The sequence below is a fragment of the Phocoena phocoena genome, chromosome 14 (assembly GCF_963924675.1).
Source record: "Phocoena phocoena chromosome 14, mPhoPho1.1, whole genome shotgun sequence".
Lineage (NCBI taxonomy): Eukaryota > Metazoa > Chordata > Mammalia > Artiodactyla > Phocoenidae > Phocoena > Phocoena phocoena.
In genome coordinates, this window is record NC_089232.1 from 69,955,561 (window position 1) to 69,973,214 (window position 17,654).

Below are 17,654 nucleotides of genomic sequence, written 5' to 3' on the forward strand. Positions count from 1 at the left end.
CCCGGTCCGGGAAGATCCCACATGCTGCGGAGCGGCTAGGCCCGTGAGCCATGGCCGCTGAGCCTGCGCGTCTGGAGCCTGTGCGCCGCAACGGGAGAGGCCGCAACAGTGAGAAGCCCGCGTACCGCAAAAAAAAAAAAGATTCTTGAACAATTTAAAAGAGACATTTAAGGAAAATACTGGTACAGTCAGTGTTCTGTTTCTTAACATGGGGAATGGTTATAGCCCACATACGTTCACTCTAAATTATGCATATATGTTTTTTACTCTCTTCTGAATAAAAACATGATATAATGTGTACCTTTGAAAAATGAAAAAGAAAATAAATAATGTGGAGGTGATGATTACAGAATGGAATGGAGAAAAGAGACCTTGAAATCAGAGATGCAGGAAGGAAGCTGGTAGTGAGATGGAGGCTTAGGGCAAGGAAGGATGGCATAGAGCAGTAGGAATACGGATGGAGGGGGGTGGAGAGGTGAGAGATGCTTCCTGCATGAATGAGGGCATGAGAAAAATATAGCTCCAAATACTGGTAATGATGACAGAGACAGGGTAGTTGAGAGGGAAGGACCTGGTTGGGAATATTAAGGGGGCGTGTATGTGGTTACATTTTGAACTTGTTCAGGTGGGAACATCCAAACTGTGGGTCTGGGGACTTCCCTGGCGGTCCAGTGGTTAAGACTCTGTGCTTCCACTGCAGGGGGCACGGGTTCGATTCCTGGTTGAGGAACTAAGATCCCGCATGCCATGAGGTGAGGCCAGAAAAAGGAGACAAACTGTGGGTTCGTAATATCATTTGGTTGGAAGGAACAGAAGCTTCGTTGAGTTAGCTCGAGTGGGGAACTGGGAAGTCAAAAATGGAGGCTCCTCCCTCTGTATCTCTGGGGCACATGTGGTCTTTCCTCTGCTCTTCTCTGCGTCTGCCGACCAGGTCCTTCTGCTTCCTCGGAGGGAGGGCCCACCTGGCAGAAGCTGGAGTGCCCTGCGAACCCTACAGGGAGGCAAGGCCACTGTGAAAGAAGCTGAGTGAAGGCACCAATGGAAATTCTGTCAAATATGTCTAGAAGTGACCAACTGGGTGACGAACAGTTCCTGATGTGGACGAGGTGTAAGGTCTGTGTTCAAGGAGAGCCACAGAAAAGAGAGCTTGGTTTTAGCCTGGGAAAAGGAAGCAGCAAGGTTAAGATCTGATGTGTCCAAGGATGCTAGAAGGCCTTGCGGCCAGTAACATTCTGTACCGGACTCTTCCTTTCAGCTCGAACAGACTCTCCCATCCCCAGCCCACCTCCAGCTCCCCTACACCTCCCTTCCTTCGGTTCAAACTCCTTAAAAGCTGCCCATGCTCCCTGGCTCACCTCCTCCGCACTCCTCCACCCTCAGCACCATGCCTGCCCTGTTGGCTCTCCTTAGAAGTGTGCTAGCAAGTTCTCCAAGGACTTTCTGGTCGCCATATCCAGACAACAGATACTCCCCAGCTCTAATCTTGTTTCATTCATTTGTTGTTCATTCATTCATTGAGTCGAAGAATATTTGTTAAGAGCCACTACTTTCCCTGTGTTGGAGGTACGATACTGAGCAAGATCCATTAGGCAGAAGTTCTCTACAGAGACAGTGTCTACTTCTTCCTCCCAAAATGCCACGTGCTCATATATGCACGCATGCACACGCACGTGCACGCAGGCACACGCACTTGCTTTTTCTGCTTACATCCTCCCCAGAGCTTCCCACTAGGGACTCAGCTGCCAGGCATGTGATCTTTGAGGGACACAGACAAATGGGAAGGAAGCTGGGGAGGAAGAGGGGCCAGACAGCCTGGAGGGGCACCCCAGGATGTACACATCATCACCTGGCCATTTGCTAGTGGCCTGGGGAGTGTGTAACTCTGAATGGCAGGCACCCAGTGGAGAAGGGCACATGGCCGGGATCTCAGGTTCTGGCCACTTCAGGCAGTTCTCGAAGCAAGACCCTTCCCAGAGGGCCAGGGAGGCACCCAAGGGACTGGTTGCAGCCTTTGGGGAGACAAGCAGTCTGGGCACGTGCCTGCTACATCATACTCCTTCACTGAATCCTGGCCTTGCTCCTGGAGCATGCAACTCCTAGAAGTGTCCCCATGAGGAAGGGAGTCTCTGGGCGGGACCCTGAATTCTGGGCTGAACACTGGCACCCTATAAAGTCGAAGAGCCAGCCCGTCAGGGAACTCCAAGGGTTCTGGTGATGGAAGGTCCCAGAATGTTCCTTTCTTTCTCTTCCTAGGGAATTATCTAAAGTAAATGAAGAATAAAGAGGAGAAGGAGAAAGAAGATGGGGGAGGGAGAAAAGGAGTAGGAAAGGAAGGAGGAGGTGGAGAAGGAAAGCATTTTTTTTTTAAAGCACAGCCCTGGGCTTCCCTGGTGGCGCAGTGGTTGAGAGTCCGCCTGCCGAAGCAGGGGACACGGGTTCGTGCCCCAGTCCAGGAAGATCCCACATGCCGCGGAGAGGCTGGGCCCGTGAGCCATGGCCACTGAGTCTGCGCGTTCAGAGCCTGTGCTCCACAACGGGAAAGGCCACAGCAGTGAGAGGCCCGTGTACCGAAAAAAAAAAAAAAAAAAAAGCACAGCCCTGATCATAGTATTTCTGTGCTTGAAACGTTTTAATAACTTCACATTGCTCATTGGATAACCACATCCCCCCTCCCTCTTCTCCCCCTCCCTCCTCACCCCTTCCAGTCATAGGAGGCCTGAGAGGATGTGTTCACACAGCTCTTTTGGGAAATTGCCCCATGGGGTTGCAACAAGTGAAACAGAGGGAGCACAACAACGGGCCCATCATAAGGAGCATTGAGAGCTACAAGGAGGGGGGTTAAGGGGAATTCCCTGGCGGTCCAGTGGTTAGGACTCTGCGCTTTCACTGCCGAGGGTACGGGTTCAATCCCTGGTCGGGGAGCTAATATCCTCCAAACCGAGTGGCCAAATAATTAATTAATTTTTTTTTTTTTTAAAAAGGGGTGTTAGTCCTAGGTCTGTGACTATAGGACCAAGGGAAAATCATGGTCTAAGCCTCCTTTTCTTTACCTGGTCAGCGGTCAGGGAGGATAAAACCTGCCCTGCCTGCCTCACTGGGTTACTGGGAGGCTCAGGTGAGATAAAGAGCCTAGAAACCTTTGTGAATTATCAAGTACTGAACAAATAAGGGATTGTTCCTACTATTGAGGAAACTACCTTGAGAAGTGTCAGAGGCCCACTCCTTTCATCTCTCAGCGCTTTTCTTTCTAATAATCCTTCATGTCATTTTAACACCTTACACTTTTCAAAGTAGTTTAATATATATTGTGTCGTTTGTTCTGACACCATCCCTGTGCAGGGGCCGGGCAGGGCTGCCCCTTGCTGGGCATATAAGGGCAGAGGCTCAGAGGGGTGAAGTCACCCGAAGGTCCGGTGTCACCGGGCAGGCATGATGTGGCCGAGCCAGGCCTGAGCTCAGGTTTCCTGACCTCAGCGTGGGGCCTGCTCTGCTCCCAGCACGTACTGATGTTGTTTCTTTAGATTCTAAACCTACAGAGGGTACAGGCAGGGTCTTCTTAGGGGATGAACTTCCCCATGGCAGGCATCACGGCCTTTGGGTGGGGCTATATCAGGGGACACTTGAGCTTTTGCCAGTGAGACAGGCTTGGTCTTTGAAGATCTACTCGCCCTGGGCCCTTGGGAATTTGCCCAGGCTCCTTTGTCACTCCTCTGTGTCAGTGGTCAGGCAACCACCAGAACAGAGGTGGGTCTTTCGGATCGTTTTGGAATCCTTCCTCCAGGTGTGATTCTAACCACAAAGTGTGCTGATGCCTAGTGCCACACAAACATCATTCTCACAACCAGGGAGTGTCAGCCCTGTCCAGCCTCTGGGGTAGGGCGAGCACAGAAACACAGGCCTGCTCCCTGACCGGGAGTTGCTCACAGCTGGAGAAACAGCAGCGCACGGGAAATAACAGCAAAGAGGACGACGTGAGCACCCCCTCAAGGGGGTGACACGATGACCCTCCTGGATAAAAGACAGTGTGAGCACAGAAAGACGGAGACCTCTGGGGACTGGGAGGCTCCGAGGCAGCTTCCTGACCGGGGACACCCGGTCCCCCTCCCCTAAGTCGGTCTCCAGTCAGACTGAAACATTCTTGCTGTTCGTGAATCACACCAGGAAAGTGCCTCTGCAACATTCCAGGATGCGAAAGCCAGGCCCTCGGTCTGACTGCTGATTGGTGGTGTGTGAGTCAGGGGAAAGGGCACCAGACGGGCAGTCTCGAGATGCAGGACTCTGTGCCTTGACCTACACCAGAGCCGGAGGAGGTGAAGAGATTCGGGTGTTTTTCCTGTCAAGGTCAAATGCCCGGGTGGCCCCAGTTTGGCCTCAACTCAGGTGTCCCGTGTTTCTGTTGTAGGATCCTCCCCTCAAGTCGGTGATGATGGCGAGCATTCCAGAGGGAAGGTGGCAGGCAGTGGGAGATACGATCTGAAATTCAAGAAGGAGAGCAAAGCTAGAACGATAGCCCACCAGGTGGGCAATACCTCCCACCCCACCACAACCTCCACTTCCTTTCCCTGAGTCCCCGAGGGGCTGAATGAGACGGAGAAGAGTGATGGGAGTTGTTCCCACGACATTTATAATAGTTAAAAAAAAAAATCAGAGACATCCTAACTGTTCAATACGGAGAGTGACCTGAAATAAATCATAAACTTAAGTAGCCATCCAAAACAATAAAGCTTTTAGAAAATAATATAGAATGTCTTTGTGATCTTGGGGTAGAGGAAGAGTTTTTAAGTAAAATGCAAAGTGCTAATCAAAGAAAAAAATTGATAAATGTGTATGTCTATGTGAAAATTAAGGAATCCTGGTTATAAAAAGGTACCACCAAAAGAATGAAATGGGGACTTCCCTGGTGCTGCAGTGGTTAAGAATCCACCTGCTGTGAAGGGGACGCGGGTTTGATCCCCGGTCTGGGAAGATCCCACATGCCACGGAACAACTAAGCCCGAGAGTCACAACTACTGAAGCCTGCACACCCTAGAGCCCACGTGCCATGACTACTGAGCCCGCGTGCTGCAATTACCGAAGCCCACGAGCCTAGAGCCAGTGCTCCGCAACAAGAGAAGCCCACGCGCCACAACGAAGAGTAGCCCCCCCGCTCGCAGCAACGAAGACCCAACACAGCCAAAAATAAATTTAAAAAAAAAAGAATGAAATGGCAAGCCACAGAGAAAATGCATGCAATGCATGGAAGCAATAAAAGGCTCAAAGCCAAAATATAAAAGAACTCTTATAAAGCAGTAAGAAAAAAGTGACCCAGTAGAAAAATGACCAAGAGACTTGAAGGGGCAATTCACAAAATAAGACACAGAAGTGCCATGTCATAAGCATGTGAAAAGGTGTTCAACTTTATTTGTTGTCAGGGAAGTCCAAATCAAAACCACGTTGAGATACCAAATATCTAAAACTAAGAATGCCGATATTAAGTGTTGGTTCTGATGTGAAGCCACTGGAACTCTCATACACTGCTGGCAGTGCATATCGTTATTCCCACTTCGGAAAACAGTTTGACGTTATCAGCTGAAGTTCAAGATATGCATTCCCTGTGACCCAGCAATCACACCTCTGGGTGTATGTGCAACAGAAATGTGTCCTCTGTGATAGGAGACATGAGCAAGAATGCTCACAGCTGCACACCTTGTAATAACCCCAAACTGGAAACAACCTAAGTATCCACCAAGAGACAATGATAGGTTGTATATTCACACAACAAAATATTACATAGTAGTAATGGATGAACAACAGCCAGACACAACAACGTGGGTGAATCTCTCAAATAAAAGAAACCGGAAAAAAGCCAGACACGAAAGAATACACTCAGGTAAAGCTCAAGAAAGGACAAAACAAAACCACAATCTTTAGATGGTAAAAGAAAAAAAAAAGAAGCAAGCAAATGATTACCATGGAAGTCAGGAGACAGGTTACCTTAGAGAGGAAGGAGGGAATTGTGACCACAGAGGGTCCTGCAGGGGATTCCTGGGATGCTGTCAATGTTCTGGTTTTGGCCTGGGTGGTGGGTACCCGGCTGTTTTATGAGAATTCTTTAAGTGGTATATTTATGTAATGCAACTTTCTGAGTGTGTGGTTTATTCAACTGAACTATGTGAAATTGACAATATTCAACCCTTTTTAACTTAATAGTTAAACCTACTGGCAATTTCATATGGTTCAACCTAATATTTCGTAATTAAAAATAAGTTAAGTAGCCATTCAAAATGATGGTCATGAAGGCTATTAATAACTTCATTCACTCACTTACCCATCCAACAGATATTTCCTGGGGGCTTGTTGTGAACCAGGCATATTTCTAGGCACTGGGATACAGAATAAAATTTGGTCCTGGTGCTCACATTCTAACGGGAAGATAATGTATAAACAGATACTGAAACATCTGGAATGTCATATTGTGATAAATGCTATGAAGAGAAACAAAGCAGAATAAGGATCTAGAGAGGGATGAAGAGAGATTTTAGGAAGCATGGTTAGAAAGGCTTCTCTGAGGAGAGGACATTTGAAAATGCAGCTGAACGAAGTGAGAGAGAGAAACCATGTGTAGCCATGGGAGAAAAAGCCTGTGGCAGAGGAAAGAGCAAGTGCACAGGCCCTACGACTGGAATGTGCACGGCAGGATTAAGGAACAAGGAGACCAGTGTTACTAGTTCAGAGTGAGGGAGGGGGAGAAGATGAAGACGCGAAACGGGAGAAGTAACGAGGGACCCATCACAGAAAGCCAATGCAGCTTTGCAAGGGACTTCAGATTTTACTCTGAGAGTGATGAGAGGCCATTGGAAGGTTGAGAGCAGGAAGTGGTAGGATTTGATGTATAGTTTAGAAGGAAGACTCTGGCTGTTCCGTGGAGGAGGTAGTCTAGGTGGGGTGGAATTACAGATTCCTGTTAAAATGCTACCACAGTGTCCAGGCAAGAGATGAAGGTGGCATGGACTAGAATGGCCATTTTGGAGACAGAATCAATAGATTTTGCAGATAGAACCCAAATAGGATTTTTTTGATGGATGGCATATAGGGGAAGAGGAAGAGGCGTCAATAATAAGTATAATATTTTTCTTAAAAATAGGATGCGCAATTCTATATTTGATCAAAACATGTTCTTAAATTACTTCTGTGATGAGAAACTTAAATACAGCAGAGCCTAAGAAATGCAGTTGGGGAGATGGGATATTTTCATAGATGGATGGATAACACCATAAAAAAAGCAGAAGCTAATTGCCACAGGAGGTAAGGAAAGGAAGAGACCCCAGAGGCCTGGAGGAGGCAGGAAAGTCTTTACTGAGGAGGCCGGAGTTGAAAGAAGAAGGTGGAGTTAGTCCAGGTGAGAAGCAGACTGAGAGCTGCGCCTGGGGGCCCAGTACAGGGTGGTAGAAAGAGCAGGAGCTTTGGAGTTAGAGAAATTAGGCTCAAGTTCAAGTATTGCCACTTACCACTTGGGTTAGTGTAAAGGTTAGATAAAACAACTGTAACTCACCTATTAGGTGCTCAATACAGGGTAGCTTCTAAGGAAAGCTCTTTTTTAATATTCAGATTTTAAAATTTTTCAGATTTTTCTATTTTTTATTTTGGGGGTTGGGAGTGGGGAGTTAACTCCCCATTCACTAGAAATTACAGCAGAGACAGGAGAAAATAAGCTACTGGGAAAAGAGGAGCTATTAGTAATCTAGACTTGGACATAGCTGGGAACCCTTGAGTGAGATACTCTCACACTGATTGAGAGCCCAGAAACTTCCTGTTCATCTAGGGATGGTGTCACATAGTCATATCTCCCTCTGCTGGTAGAATTTGGTGTTGCAAGGTAAACCCAAATCTTGAATTACTTGCATCTGGAAATTTGCAGGCCCCTGGGAATATTGAAGCGCTAACTCTGCGTTCTTGGTATGGTCTCACCCAGACTGTTACTGAGACCATACTGGAAGAAGATGTTGGTATGGGAATCCCCCGGGAAAAAAGAACTTTCATTGTCAAAGGAAATGAAGCAAAGGGAGCTTCCTCCTCCTCCCAAGCCAACGATGGGTCTGGACTCTTAGGAAACTGTCATTCAAACCAGGACTGAGCAGCAACTGTTCTGCCATCTTCACGGTAAGCTGTCCCCATGGCATAGGGGAAAGACCCCCAGGGTTTCAGTTTTGGAGTCTGAAGACTGACTATGCCACTTGGTGACTGGGTTTCCTTCCTTGGTCACTTAATTAGCCTAAAGCTTAGAGTCCTCACAATATGGGGATATTAATATTTTCCCCTTTCCTGGGGTCGATGTGAGGATAAAGTAACAGAGATGATCATACTCTATTAACTGTAAATCACTCTACAAATATAAGAGTTTATTACTGTCACTTCTTTGTCTTGCCTCTCCATTTTCTTGCCCTGAAGGTCTTACCTAAAGTATACAGAGTTCTGTGCTAGATATGGGGAAAGGAAGACACAAAGACAAAGATCACAGCTCCTGTCTTCGGGGGGGCACACATATGGTGAGGGAGACAGATTCACATTACTAGTCAGACTATGAGTACTATAAGACTAGTTAAACAACGAGCTATAGAATCATGAGGAAAGGAAAGATTAATTAGAAAGTAGAATCAGGGGAGTCAAAGAAGGCTTCCCGGAAGAGGTGATATTCATATGAAGCACAAATTCATATTCATTCTTATTTATTTTGTTTATTTATAAAAATATTTATTGAGCATATCTATGTGCCAGGAATTAGACTACAGATGGTCCCCAACTTATGATGGCTCAAATAATGACTTTTTGACTTTACAATGGTGAGAAAACGATACGTATTCAATAGAAACAATGCTTCAAATTTTGAAGTTTGATCTTTTCCTGGGCTAGTGACATGCAGTATGATATTCTCTCCTGGCTGGGTAGTGGCAGTGGCAGTGAGCCACAGTTCCCAGTCAGCCACGTGATCATGATGGTAAACAACTGATAAACTTACGACCATTCTGTACCCACACAACCTTTCTGTTTCGCACTCTCAGTACAGTATTCAAGAAATTCCATGAGATATGCAACACCTTATTATAAAATAGGCTCTGTGTTGTACGATCTCGCCCAATTGTAGGCTAATGTAAGTGTGCCGAGCATGTTTTAAGGTAGGCTAAGCCATGGTGTCCGGTAGGTTAGGTGTATTAACTGCACTTTTGACTTAAGATATTTTCAATTTACGGTGGGTTCATCGGGATGTAACCCCATCATAAGTCAAGGAAGATCTGTAGTAATTGTGGATACAAAAATGAATGAAACAGACATGTATTGTCTTCATAGAACAACAGAGGAGGTAGATGAATAATTATTTAATTACAATTATGCTAAGTTCTATAAAAGAAATACAGGTGGGGAAGTCAAGAAAGGTACCCTAAGGAAGTGACATTCAAGCTGAGAGCTGAAGGATAAAGATCAGGTATCTAGGCAAAGATGGTGAGGATAAATGTTCTATGCAGCAGAAACAGAATGTGTAAAGGCCCTGTGGTAGGAGTTGGAAAGGAGGTGAAGAAGGCCATTGGAACTAGAATACAGGGAGCAAGGAGGAAAGTGGCCTGAGATGAGACAGGAGATATTGGGTAGGTACCAGGTCATGTGGGGCCTTGGGGGCTGCATTAATGATTTGGACTTTAAGAGCAACGAGAAACATTGAAAGTTTTAAAGCAAAGGGTGACGTGATTAGACATGTGTTTTTAAAAGAATACTTTGTAGAGAATGGATGGGTGGAGGTAAGAGTAGACCTAGGGAGACCAGATTGGAGGCTATAGTGGGAGGCCAGGCTAGAGAAGATGATGGCTTGGATTATGATATTGGCTGTGGAAATGGAGAAGTTGATAGATCCGAGAAATATTTACGAAGTTGAATTGATAGGATTTGGCGTTTGAATGGATATGTTGAGGTTGGGGGAAGAGCTGTTTACAGAGCTAGGGACCATTCTTGGAGCAGCAAGTTTGGAGGGGAGGACGATGAGTTTGGTGTTAACAAGTAGAATTTCAGGTACTTGGGAGCTATCCAAGTGGCTATATCAATTAGAGAATTGAATATATAGAACTGGAGCACAGAGAAGTCTGGACTGGAAATACAGATTTAGGAATCATTTAAACTCCACTTTTTTTTTTTTTTTTTTTTGCAGTACGCGGGCCTCTCACGGCTGTGGCCCCTCCCGTTGCGGAGCACAGGCTCCGGACGCGCAGGCTTAGCGGCCATGGCTCATGGGCCCAGCCGCTTCGCGGCATGTGGGATCTTCCCGGACCGGGGCACGAACCCGTGTCCCTTGCATCGGCAGGCGGACTCTCAACCACTGCGCCACCAGGGAAGCCCTAGGAATCATTTAGATACTAAGTGAAGCCATAAACTGTAGTGATCACTAGAGGGTGGCACTGGAAGAAAAAGAAGACTTAGGACCATTCAATGGTTAGAGTTGAAAGAAGTCAGTTGGTTAAGGATTGCTGAAAAGGGAGACACAAGATGTGAACAACCTTAAATGCAAAGGACAAAAGGAAGGAAAACTACTATTTCTTGAATGTCTTTTATGTTCTGGGAGTTTTCACATACATTATCTTACATAATCCTCATGTAAACGCTGTGAGCCAGGTAAGCATTCCTATCCTCACTTTTTCTACTGAGGAAATAGCTGTTCAGAGAAGTTGAATAATCTAGTTACTGTCACACATCTTGTAATCAATGGGATTCCCTCCCGTGCTGGAGGATCTGGGCAAGTGCCTTGCCAGGTAGTGACACTGGGTGGGGAGCGCAGGGCCAGAATCCCTTTTACCCAGCACTATAGTGCCAAGCAGGTAAGCCAAAGCAGAGGAAGGGTAGTCCAAAAAGCAAAGCCAAGTGCAACAGGAAAGCAGTTCAAGAGCCAAATGGTCCATTCAGAAGTCAGGTTGCTGGAGCCAAAACCTCACCCAGTAATTGGTCCCAAAATCAAGTGAATCACAAGCAGTAGAACTTGATCAAAGAGAAGGCTAAGGAAGGCCAGGAAACTTCAGAACTGGGGAAGCCACCAGCTAAGCCTCAAGCTTCCAGTTGAGCTGGCATTTGGGTCCTGGGTATTCGAAGATGGGGAAGAGGTGAGGAGACAGGTTTTGTAGAGTTGAAGAACTAAACAAATAGGCCCTCGAGAGAATAACATGACTGGGAATGTTTTGTGGAAAGATTCTTCTGACGCCTCTGTGAAGAAGGGCCTCAAGGTGGGAGAATATGGACACCTCGGATGCAATGCATAGACTCAACTCCCCTCTGCAGAGTGGAGCATGGGTAGGACATTGGCTTGGTCCCTGGGCTTGAGGAATTATACTTGATTTGTATCCTAGAGGAAAAAATATGAAGACCCCAAAGTGGAACACCAAACACGGGCCTGGTCTGTCCAGGATTCTCAAGGAAGCAGGAGCTGTCAGGCAAGCCAAGCCAGGACATATGCATGTGTTAAGGGCTTGCTTAAAAATGAGTCTTCTCATTGGTACAGAATTTCAGGAGGATCAATGGTTTCATTTGAGCCTCAAAACCACTTTAAAACTAATTGTTTTAAATAGATGAGGAAACTAAGGCTAGGGCAAGGTAAGTGACTGCCCAAAGTCACACAGTTGGATGGAGATTAGAACTGCAACTTGAGTCCAAGTTTTGTTTTATGCAGATTCTGTGTCTCTCTCTGTTAAGGAAAAGAGATTGGTCAGGGAAGGCTTCACAGAGGAGGAGGTGCTTGAACTGCCCACGCAGCAGGGCACCAAGTACAGAAGAGTAACAGGGTCCTCCTGGCAAAGTCACAAAGATGCAACACAGCACAGCCAGAAGGAAACGAAAAATGGTTCCTAGAATTGTGAGCTCCTTGAGGACAGGAAGGTCCAGCTCCTAGAATAAGGCCTGAGGTTTAGCAGGTGCTGGGTGACTGTTTGAAGGAATGAATGTGTGGAACACAGAGTCTCTCTAGGAGAGTAGCTGGAAGTGAGGCTGGGAAGTGGCAGGAGTCAGAAGACGGAGAGGCTTTTTATACAATATGGAAGGCTGGTGTTGGAGGAGGGGAGGGGACGAGGGTGCATGTGCGGAGAGGATGTGAGGAGAGAATCAGCTGGAAGCTGGTTCCAGGAGACAGAAAAGGAAGGCCAGAAGTAAACCAGGGTAGGGAGAGGAAAGGACAGAGTCAAGAAACATTTAGGAGTTAGAATGCCTGGCAACACCCTTAAGGGGAGGGGTGACATGTACGAGTCTGCCGGCAGAAAGGCAGGAGCAGAAGAGAGACAGGGGATGCTGGTTGTGGAGGAAACAGGTGTGCGTAGCGGATACCCCGCATCCCCCCCCAGCTAGGCTGCAACCTCTAACAGTCACTCCTGGGGCAGAACGCCAGAGAGGGAGGGGCCTACCGGACTGGAGAAGTCATTAGCAACCTGCCAGAACCGGGTTAACAAAGGCAGGACTACAACTCCCAGCATGCTCCGGCCCAGTGGGGTGACGGCGGGCGGTGGCTGCGCTGCACCCGTCTGGTGCGCACAGGACCTGGGTCGGCACCGGAGCCTGTCATTCCGGAGGGGTCTGTGGGGGTGCGAGCGGGCATGCACCCGGGTCCCCAGCGCACTGGCGGCGCAGGGCTCGCGATTCCCGCCCCACGGCCCCGCCCCTTGCCCCACCCCAGCCGGGCGGCTTAGCTGGGGCCGCAGCGCGGCGGCAACATCACTCTCGCTGCCGCTGCTCCGCCCCATCGCCTTCTGTTTTTCTCTCTCATTCTCCGGTGGCGACGGCGGGGAAGGAGGAGGCAAGGGCAGCAGCAGCCGCGCTGGCTGCAATGAATGATCCCCCAGCTGGGGGAGAGGACTCCAGGTGAGCCTCTGCCCTCGGGAGGGCCAGGACCCCTGGTCGCCCAGGACCTGCAGCCCCCCCGCCATGGATCCCTAGAGGAGGAGGAGGACAAGGAGAAGACAGCTCTGCCGCCCACCCCCATCCCATTTTCCTCTTCCTTTATCTCATTGTTGCTGTAGCTGTTTACGGCAGAGCTCCCGCTGCCCCAGCATGGGGCGGGCTCCGGGTACTGCCATTCGGCCGGCGCTGCTCCCGCTGCTGCCCGGCGATTCTGCCTAATTCTCCCTCCGCAGCTGGTGCAGCGAGGACCGGAGAGCGGTAGAGGCCCGGACTGCAGCAGCGACGGGGCCACCTCCCAGCATCCCCACCCTAGGAGTCTACAGGCGGATTGAAGAACGGCGCCTGGGGGCTGGGCCGGCCCCGCCGATCCGGACCTAGGGAGGACAGCAGGACCGCCTAGGCTGCGGAGAGGGGTGGGGGGGGTCAGGAAGGACAGAGCAGCAAGATGGCCAGTAAAACCAAGGCCAGTGAGGCCCTGAAGGTGGTGGCCCGGTGCCGCCCCCTCAGCCGGAAGGAGGAGGCTTCTGGTCACGAGCAGATCCTGACCATGGACGTGAAACTGGGCCAGGTGACACTGCGAAACCCCCGCGCTGCCCTAGGGGAGCTGCCCAAGACCTTCACCTTTGATGCCGTGTATGATGCCAGCTCCAAGCAGGCAGACTTGTATGATGAAACCGTGAGGCCCCTGGTAGACTCGGTGCTTCAAGGTTTCAATGGCACCGTGTTTGCCTATGGACAGACCGGCACGGGCAAGACCTACACCATGCAGGGGACCTGGGTGGAGCCCGAGCAGCGCGGGGTCATCCCCAATGCCTTTGAGCATATCTTCACCCACATCTCGCGCTCCCAGAACCAGCAGTACTTGGTCCGGGCCTCCTACCTGGAGATCTACCAGGAGGAGATTCGGGACCTGCTCTCCAAGGAGCCTGGCAAGAGGCTAGAGCTGAAGGAGAACCCTGAGACAGGCGTCTATATCAAGGACCTGTCCTCCTTCGTCACCAAGAATGTCAAGGAGATTGAGCACGTGATGAACCTGGGGAACCAGACCCGGGCGGTGGGTAGTACACACATGAATGAGGTCAGCTCCCGCTCCCATGCCATCTTTGTCATCACCGTGGAGTGCAGTGAGCGTGGCTTGGATGGCCAGGACCACATCCGTGTGGGCAAGCTCAACCTCGTGGACCTGGCTGGAAGTGAGAGGCAGAACAAGGCAGGCCCCAATGCGGCTGGAGGGACGGCCACGCAGCCCACGGGTGGTGGCGGTGGTGGAGGTGGTGGTGGTAGTGGAGAGAGGCCTAAGGAAGCCTCCAAAATCAACCTCTCGCTGTCTGCCCTGGGCAACGTGATCGCTGCTCTGGCGGGCAACAGGAGCACCCATATCCCCTACCGGGACTCCAAGCTGACCCGGCTGCTCCAGGACTCTCTGGGGGGGAATGCCAAGACCATCATGGTGGCCACCCTGGGGCCAGCCTCTCACAGCTACGATGAGAGCCTCTCCACCCTGCGCTTTGCCAACCGGGCCAAGAACATCAAGAACAAGCCCCGGGTGAACGAGGACCCCAAGGACACGCTGCTGCGGGAATTCCAGGAGGAGATCGCCCGCCTGAAGGCCCAGCTGGAGAAGAAGGGGATGCTGGGAAAGCGGCTCCGGAGGAAGAGCAGCCGCAGGAAGAAGGCCGTGTCAGCCCCAGCTGGGTACCCTGAGGGGCCGCTGATGGAGGCCTGGGTGGCCGAAGAGGAGGATGACAACAACAACTACCGCCCGCCCCAGCCCACCCTGGAGTCGGCCCTGGACAAGAACATGGAGAATTACCTGCAGGAGCAGAAGGAGCAGCTGGAGGAGGAGAAGGCGGCCATCCAGGATGACCGCAGCCTGGTGAGCGAGGAGAAGCAGAAGCTGCTGGAGGAGAAGGAGAAGATGCTGGAAGACCTGCGGCGGGAGCAGCAGGCCACAGAGCTGCTCGCAGCCAAGTACAAGGTAAGAGCCCCCGAGGGAGCAGGGGCTCTCCAGAGGTCCCCAGAGGGATCTGGGCTGGCAGGCTTTTCTTTGAGGGTCTGTGACCTGGCCGGAAGCAAAGTGTCCTGCCCTCCTGCCAAGAGCTCCCCTGGAGAAGGCAGGCGAATTTCTGTGACTCTGGACTGCCAGGCAGAGCCTCCCTGGAGCACCTAGGAGGACGCACACACACACACACACACACACACACACACACACACACGCACACACACACACGTGGCGCGTGCGCACACACACAGAGCACAGCAGCAGGCAGTCTCTCAAGCCAGTGAGCTTGGACTGGTCTGACCTGCTGCCTGTCAGTCTCTGCTGGTGGCCCCCAGTACCGGTCAGGTCCACGGACAGCCAGGCGGGCACTCAGCCCCATCCGGGTGTGGGTTCTCACTCTTGCCTGGCCACCTCCCTCATGACGTCCTCCCTTTGCAGCACCATCAAACCTCACACCATTTTAATATCTGACGTTTGGACACTTCACAGTTTACAAAATGCCCCACATACATGATCTCATTTGATTCTTACGGTAGCCATCCGGGGTCCTGCTTCTTAAACCCCCATTTTACAGGTGAGGGACTAAGGCTCAGAAGAGTGACATGACTGAGGTTCCATCCTACACAGCGGCAGGGCTGAGCTGGAACCAGTGGCCCTTGGGCTCTTTTAGTTCTTGGATGGCGAGGCAGGATTATACATGGGTCCTGCTCCCTGTGAAAGTGGTCCAGTGGTCCCCTGGGCCCATTGCATAGAATCTTAGGAAGGAGATCACGCAGAAGGTTGGAAAGAGCGCCGGGGTCTACGCTGGAGACCTGGCATCTTGGCCTGGCTCTGCTACAGCTCATTGAGTGACCTTGTGTACGTTGCTTCTTCCCTTCCTCAAGCCTCAGTTTCCCTTTTTGTAAAACAGAGCGTTGGCCTGGGTGATCTCTGAGGTTCTTCTGATCTGAAAAACAAACCAACTGGCCCCCACACCCAGGCCTCATCCTAGTAAGTTCCAATTCCCCATTGCCCTGAGAGATATCAGGGCCTCGGCGTCCCTCCTGAGCTGCTCCCTTCCCTGGGGAAGCCTCCAGGCCCCGTTGGAACTAAGCTGCAGAGGCCCCTGCCTGGCCAACCACAGACCTGTTAAGTTTCAATGCTGCAGATGCCATGACTCAATGTTCCAGGCATTTCCAGGTCCCTGGAGTCCTTAACACTGAGGGTTGGAGGAAGAACGCAAGGAACCGTGAGCTGATGACTTGCTGGGGGGAGCAAAACATTACCAGTTCTTAGTCCCTCTCAGGAGTGTGGGCTGGGGTGCAGGGAAGCCCTGCCTGGGAGGGAGAGTGGCAACGGCTGGAAGAGGGACAGATGAGCTACAGGCCATTGTCTGTGTTATGGGAATGTGCTGCTACACCAGGGGCTCTGGCCTTGCTTATTTAGTATGTAATTCACCTCCAGGAGCTCAGCAAGGGTTATGCTGAGCCGCTTCCTCAAAGGGATTGGTACATTTGGGGTCCTCCTGGGAGAAGCAGGATGTTAAAGGCAGGACAGTTAGACTCAGCTGTCCCAGGAGGAAGGGGATCCAGGCAGTCTAGTGCTTCCCACCAGGAAATCTTACATGGGCAATCTGTCACCAGTTTCATTACCAAGAGCCCCACCACCACCCCTTACTCCCTTCCCCATCCACCCTTAAAGCTGGGGGTCAACGGAAGCTAAGAGAGTGCACTTCAGCCCTGAGCAAATGGGTAGAAGGGATGAAGCAAAGGATCCAATGGGATCTCCCATTGTTGGCCACTCCTTGGTTCCCTCAGTAAGGTTCTTGGATCTAAGGCAATGTGGGCCATGGATAATGGGACTGTCAAGAGGTCAGGGCGGCCAGAGCCAGAATTCTTGTACCAGAGGCATAGCCCACAGAACCTCCCCCCCCCCATCTTACAGCTGCCAGGGGCCTTGGAAAACTGAGGCCCAGACTTGCCCAGGGCCACACAGGTGAGTTAAGGAGAGCCAGACTCTTTATACTTGGTCCGGCCTCTTTCCATTACACCAATGTCCTGATGTTGTTACCTGTGCTACCTGATAATCAGAGTAATTCATTTTTATGTAACTCTTTTATGTTTTAATCTCATGGAATCCTCCCAGCAACCTCAAGAGATGAGTATTACTATCTCCATTTGACAGTGATGAAAACCAAGGCTGGCGACTGTCTCTGTGACATGGGCTAATAGGCAGGCGTAGCCAGGACTGGAACCCAGGTCTTCTGATGGCCCCAGACCTGTGCTCTTTCCAAGTCTTCACGGATTCCTCCACATTTGATTTCTGTGTGACTCGGGGCAGAGGCCTTTGCCTCTCTAGGCCTCAGGTTTCCATTGGTCTGATGAGGGGAAGTCTGACACAGCTTCCTAGGGACTGGGTGAAATAGTCAGTATGTGCCAGGCTTTCAGGGGGAGGGTTGCCTGGTAAATTCCAGGGGGGGAATGATTCCACATTCTGTGACTTCTTGTCACACCCAGCCCTGGACGAACAGCAGCCAGCAAGCCCTGAATGGAGCCTGTATAGAGGACCCCGACCTCCCTATAGTCCTTAAGGGACTGCTGGTTCAGTGTTGGATGTTTCTAGGGTAGAGGAAGCAATCTGAGGGCTCTTGAGGGATCCACTGGGTAATGAGGGGAGGAGTATATGAGAGATGATCCCAAGCCTGCCCATTTCACAGGGCTGTGCTGAAGATTAAATGAGATCATTAGTGTGAAGGCATTTGAAATACGTTGAGAGC

The 17,654-nt window shown here is 50.3% G+C and overlaps 1 protein-coding gene across 1 annotated transcript in view; it reads left to right on the forward strand.

The window, feature by feature from the left end:
• Positions 1-12,985: 12,985 nt before the first annotated feature.
• Positions 12,986-17,654, forward strand: part of KIF3C (kinesin family member 3C) — a 35,235-nt gene continuing 30,566 nt past the window's right edge. Inside the window, exon 1 of the mRNA XM_065890699.1 lies at positions 12,986-14,875. Within this exon, the coding sequence (XP_065746771.1) occupies positions 13,343-14,875 (1,533 nt within the window). The 5' untranslated portion in view covers positions 12,986-13,342. The remainder of the gene's footprint in view (positions 14,876-17,654) is intronic.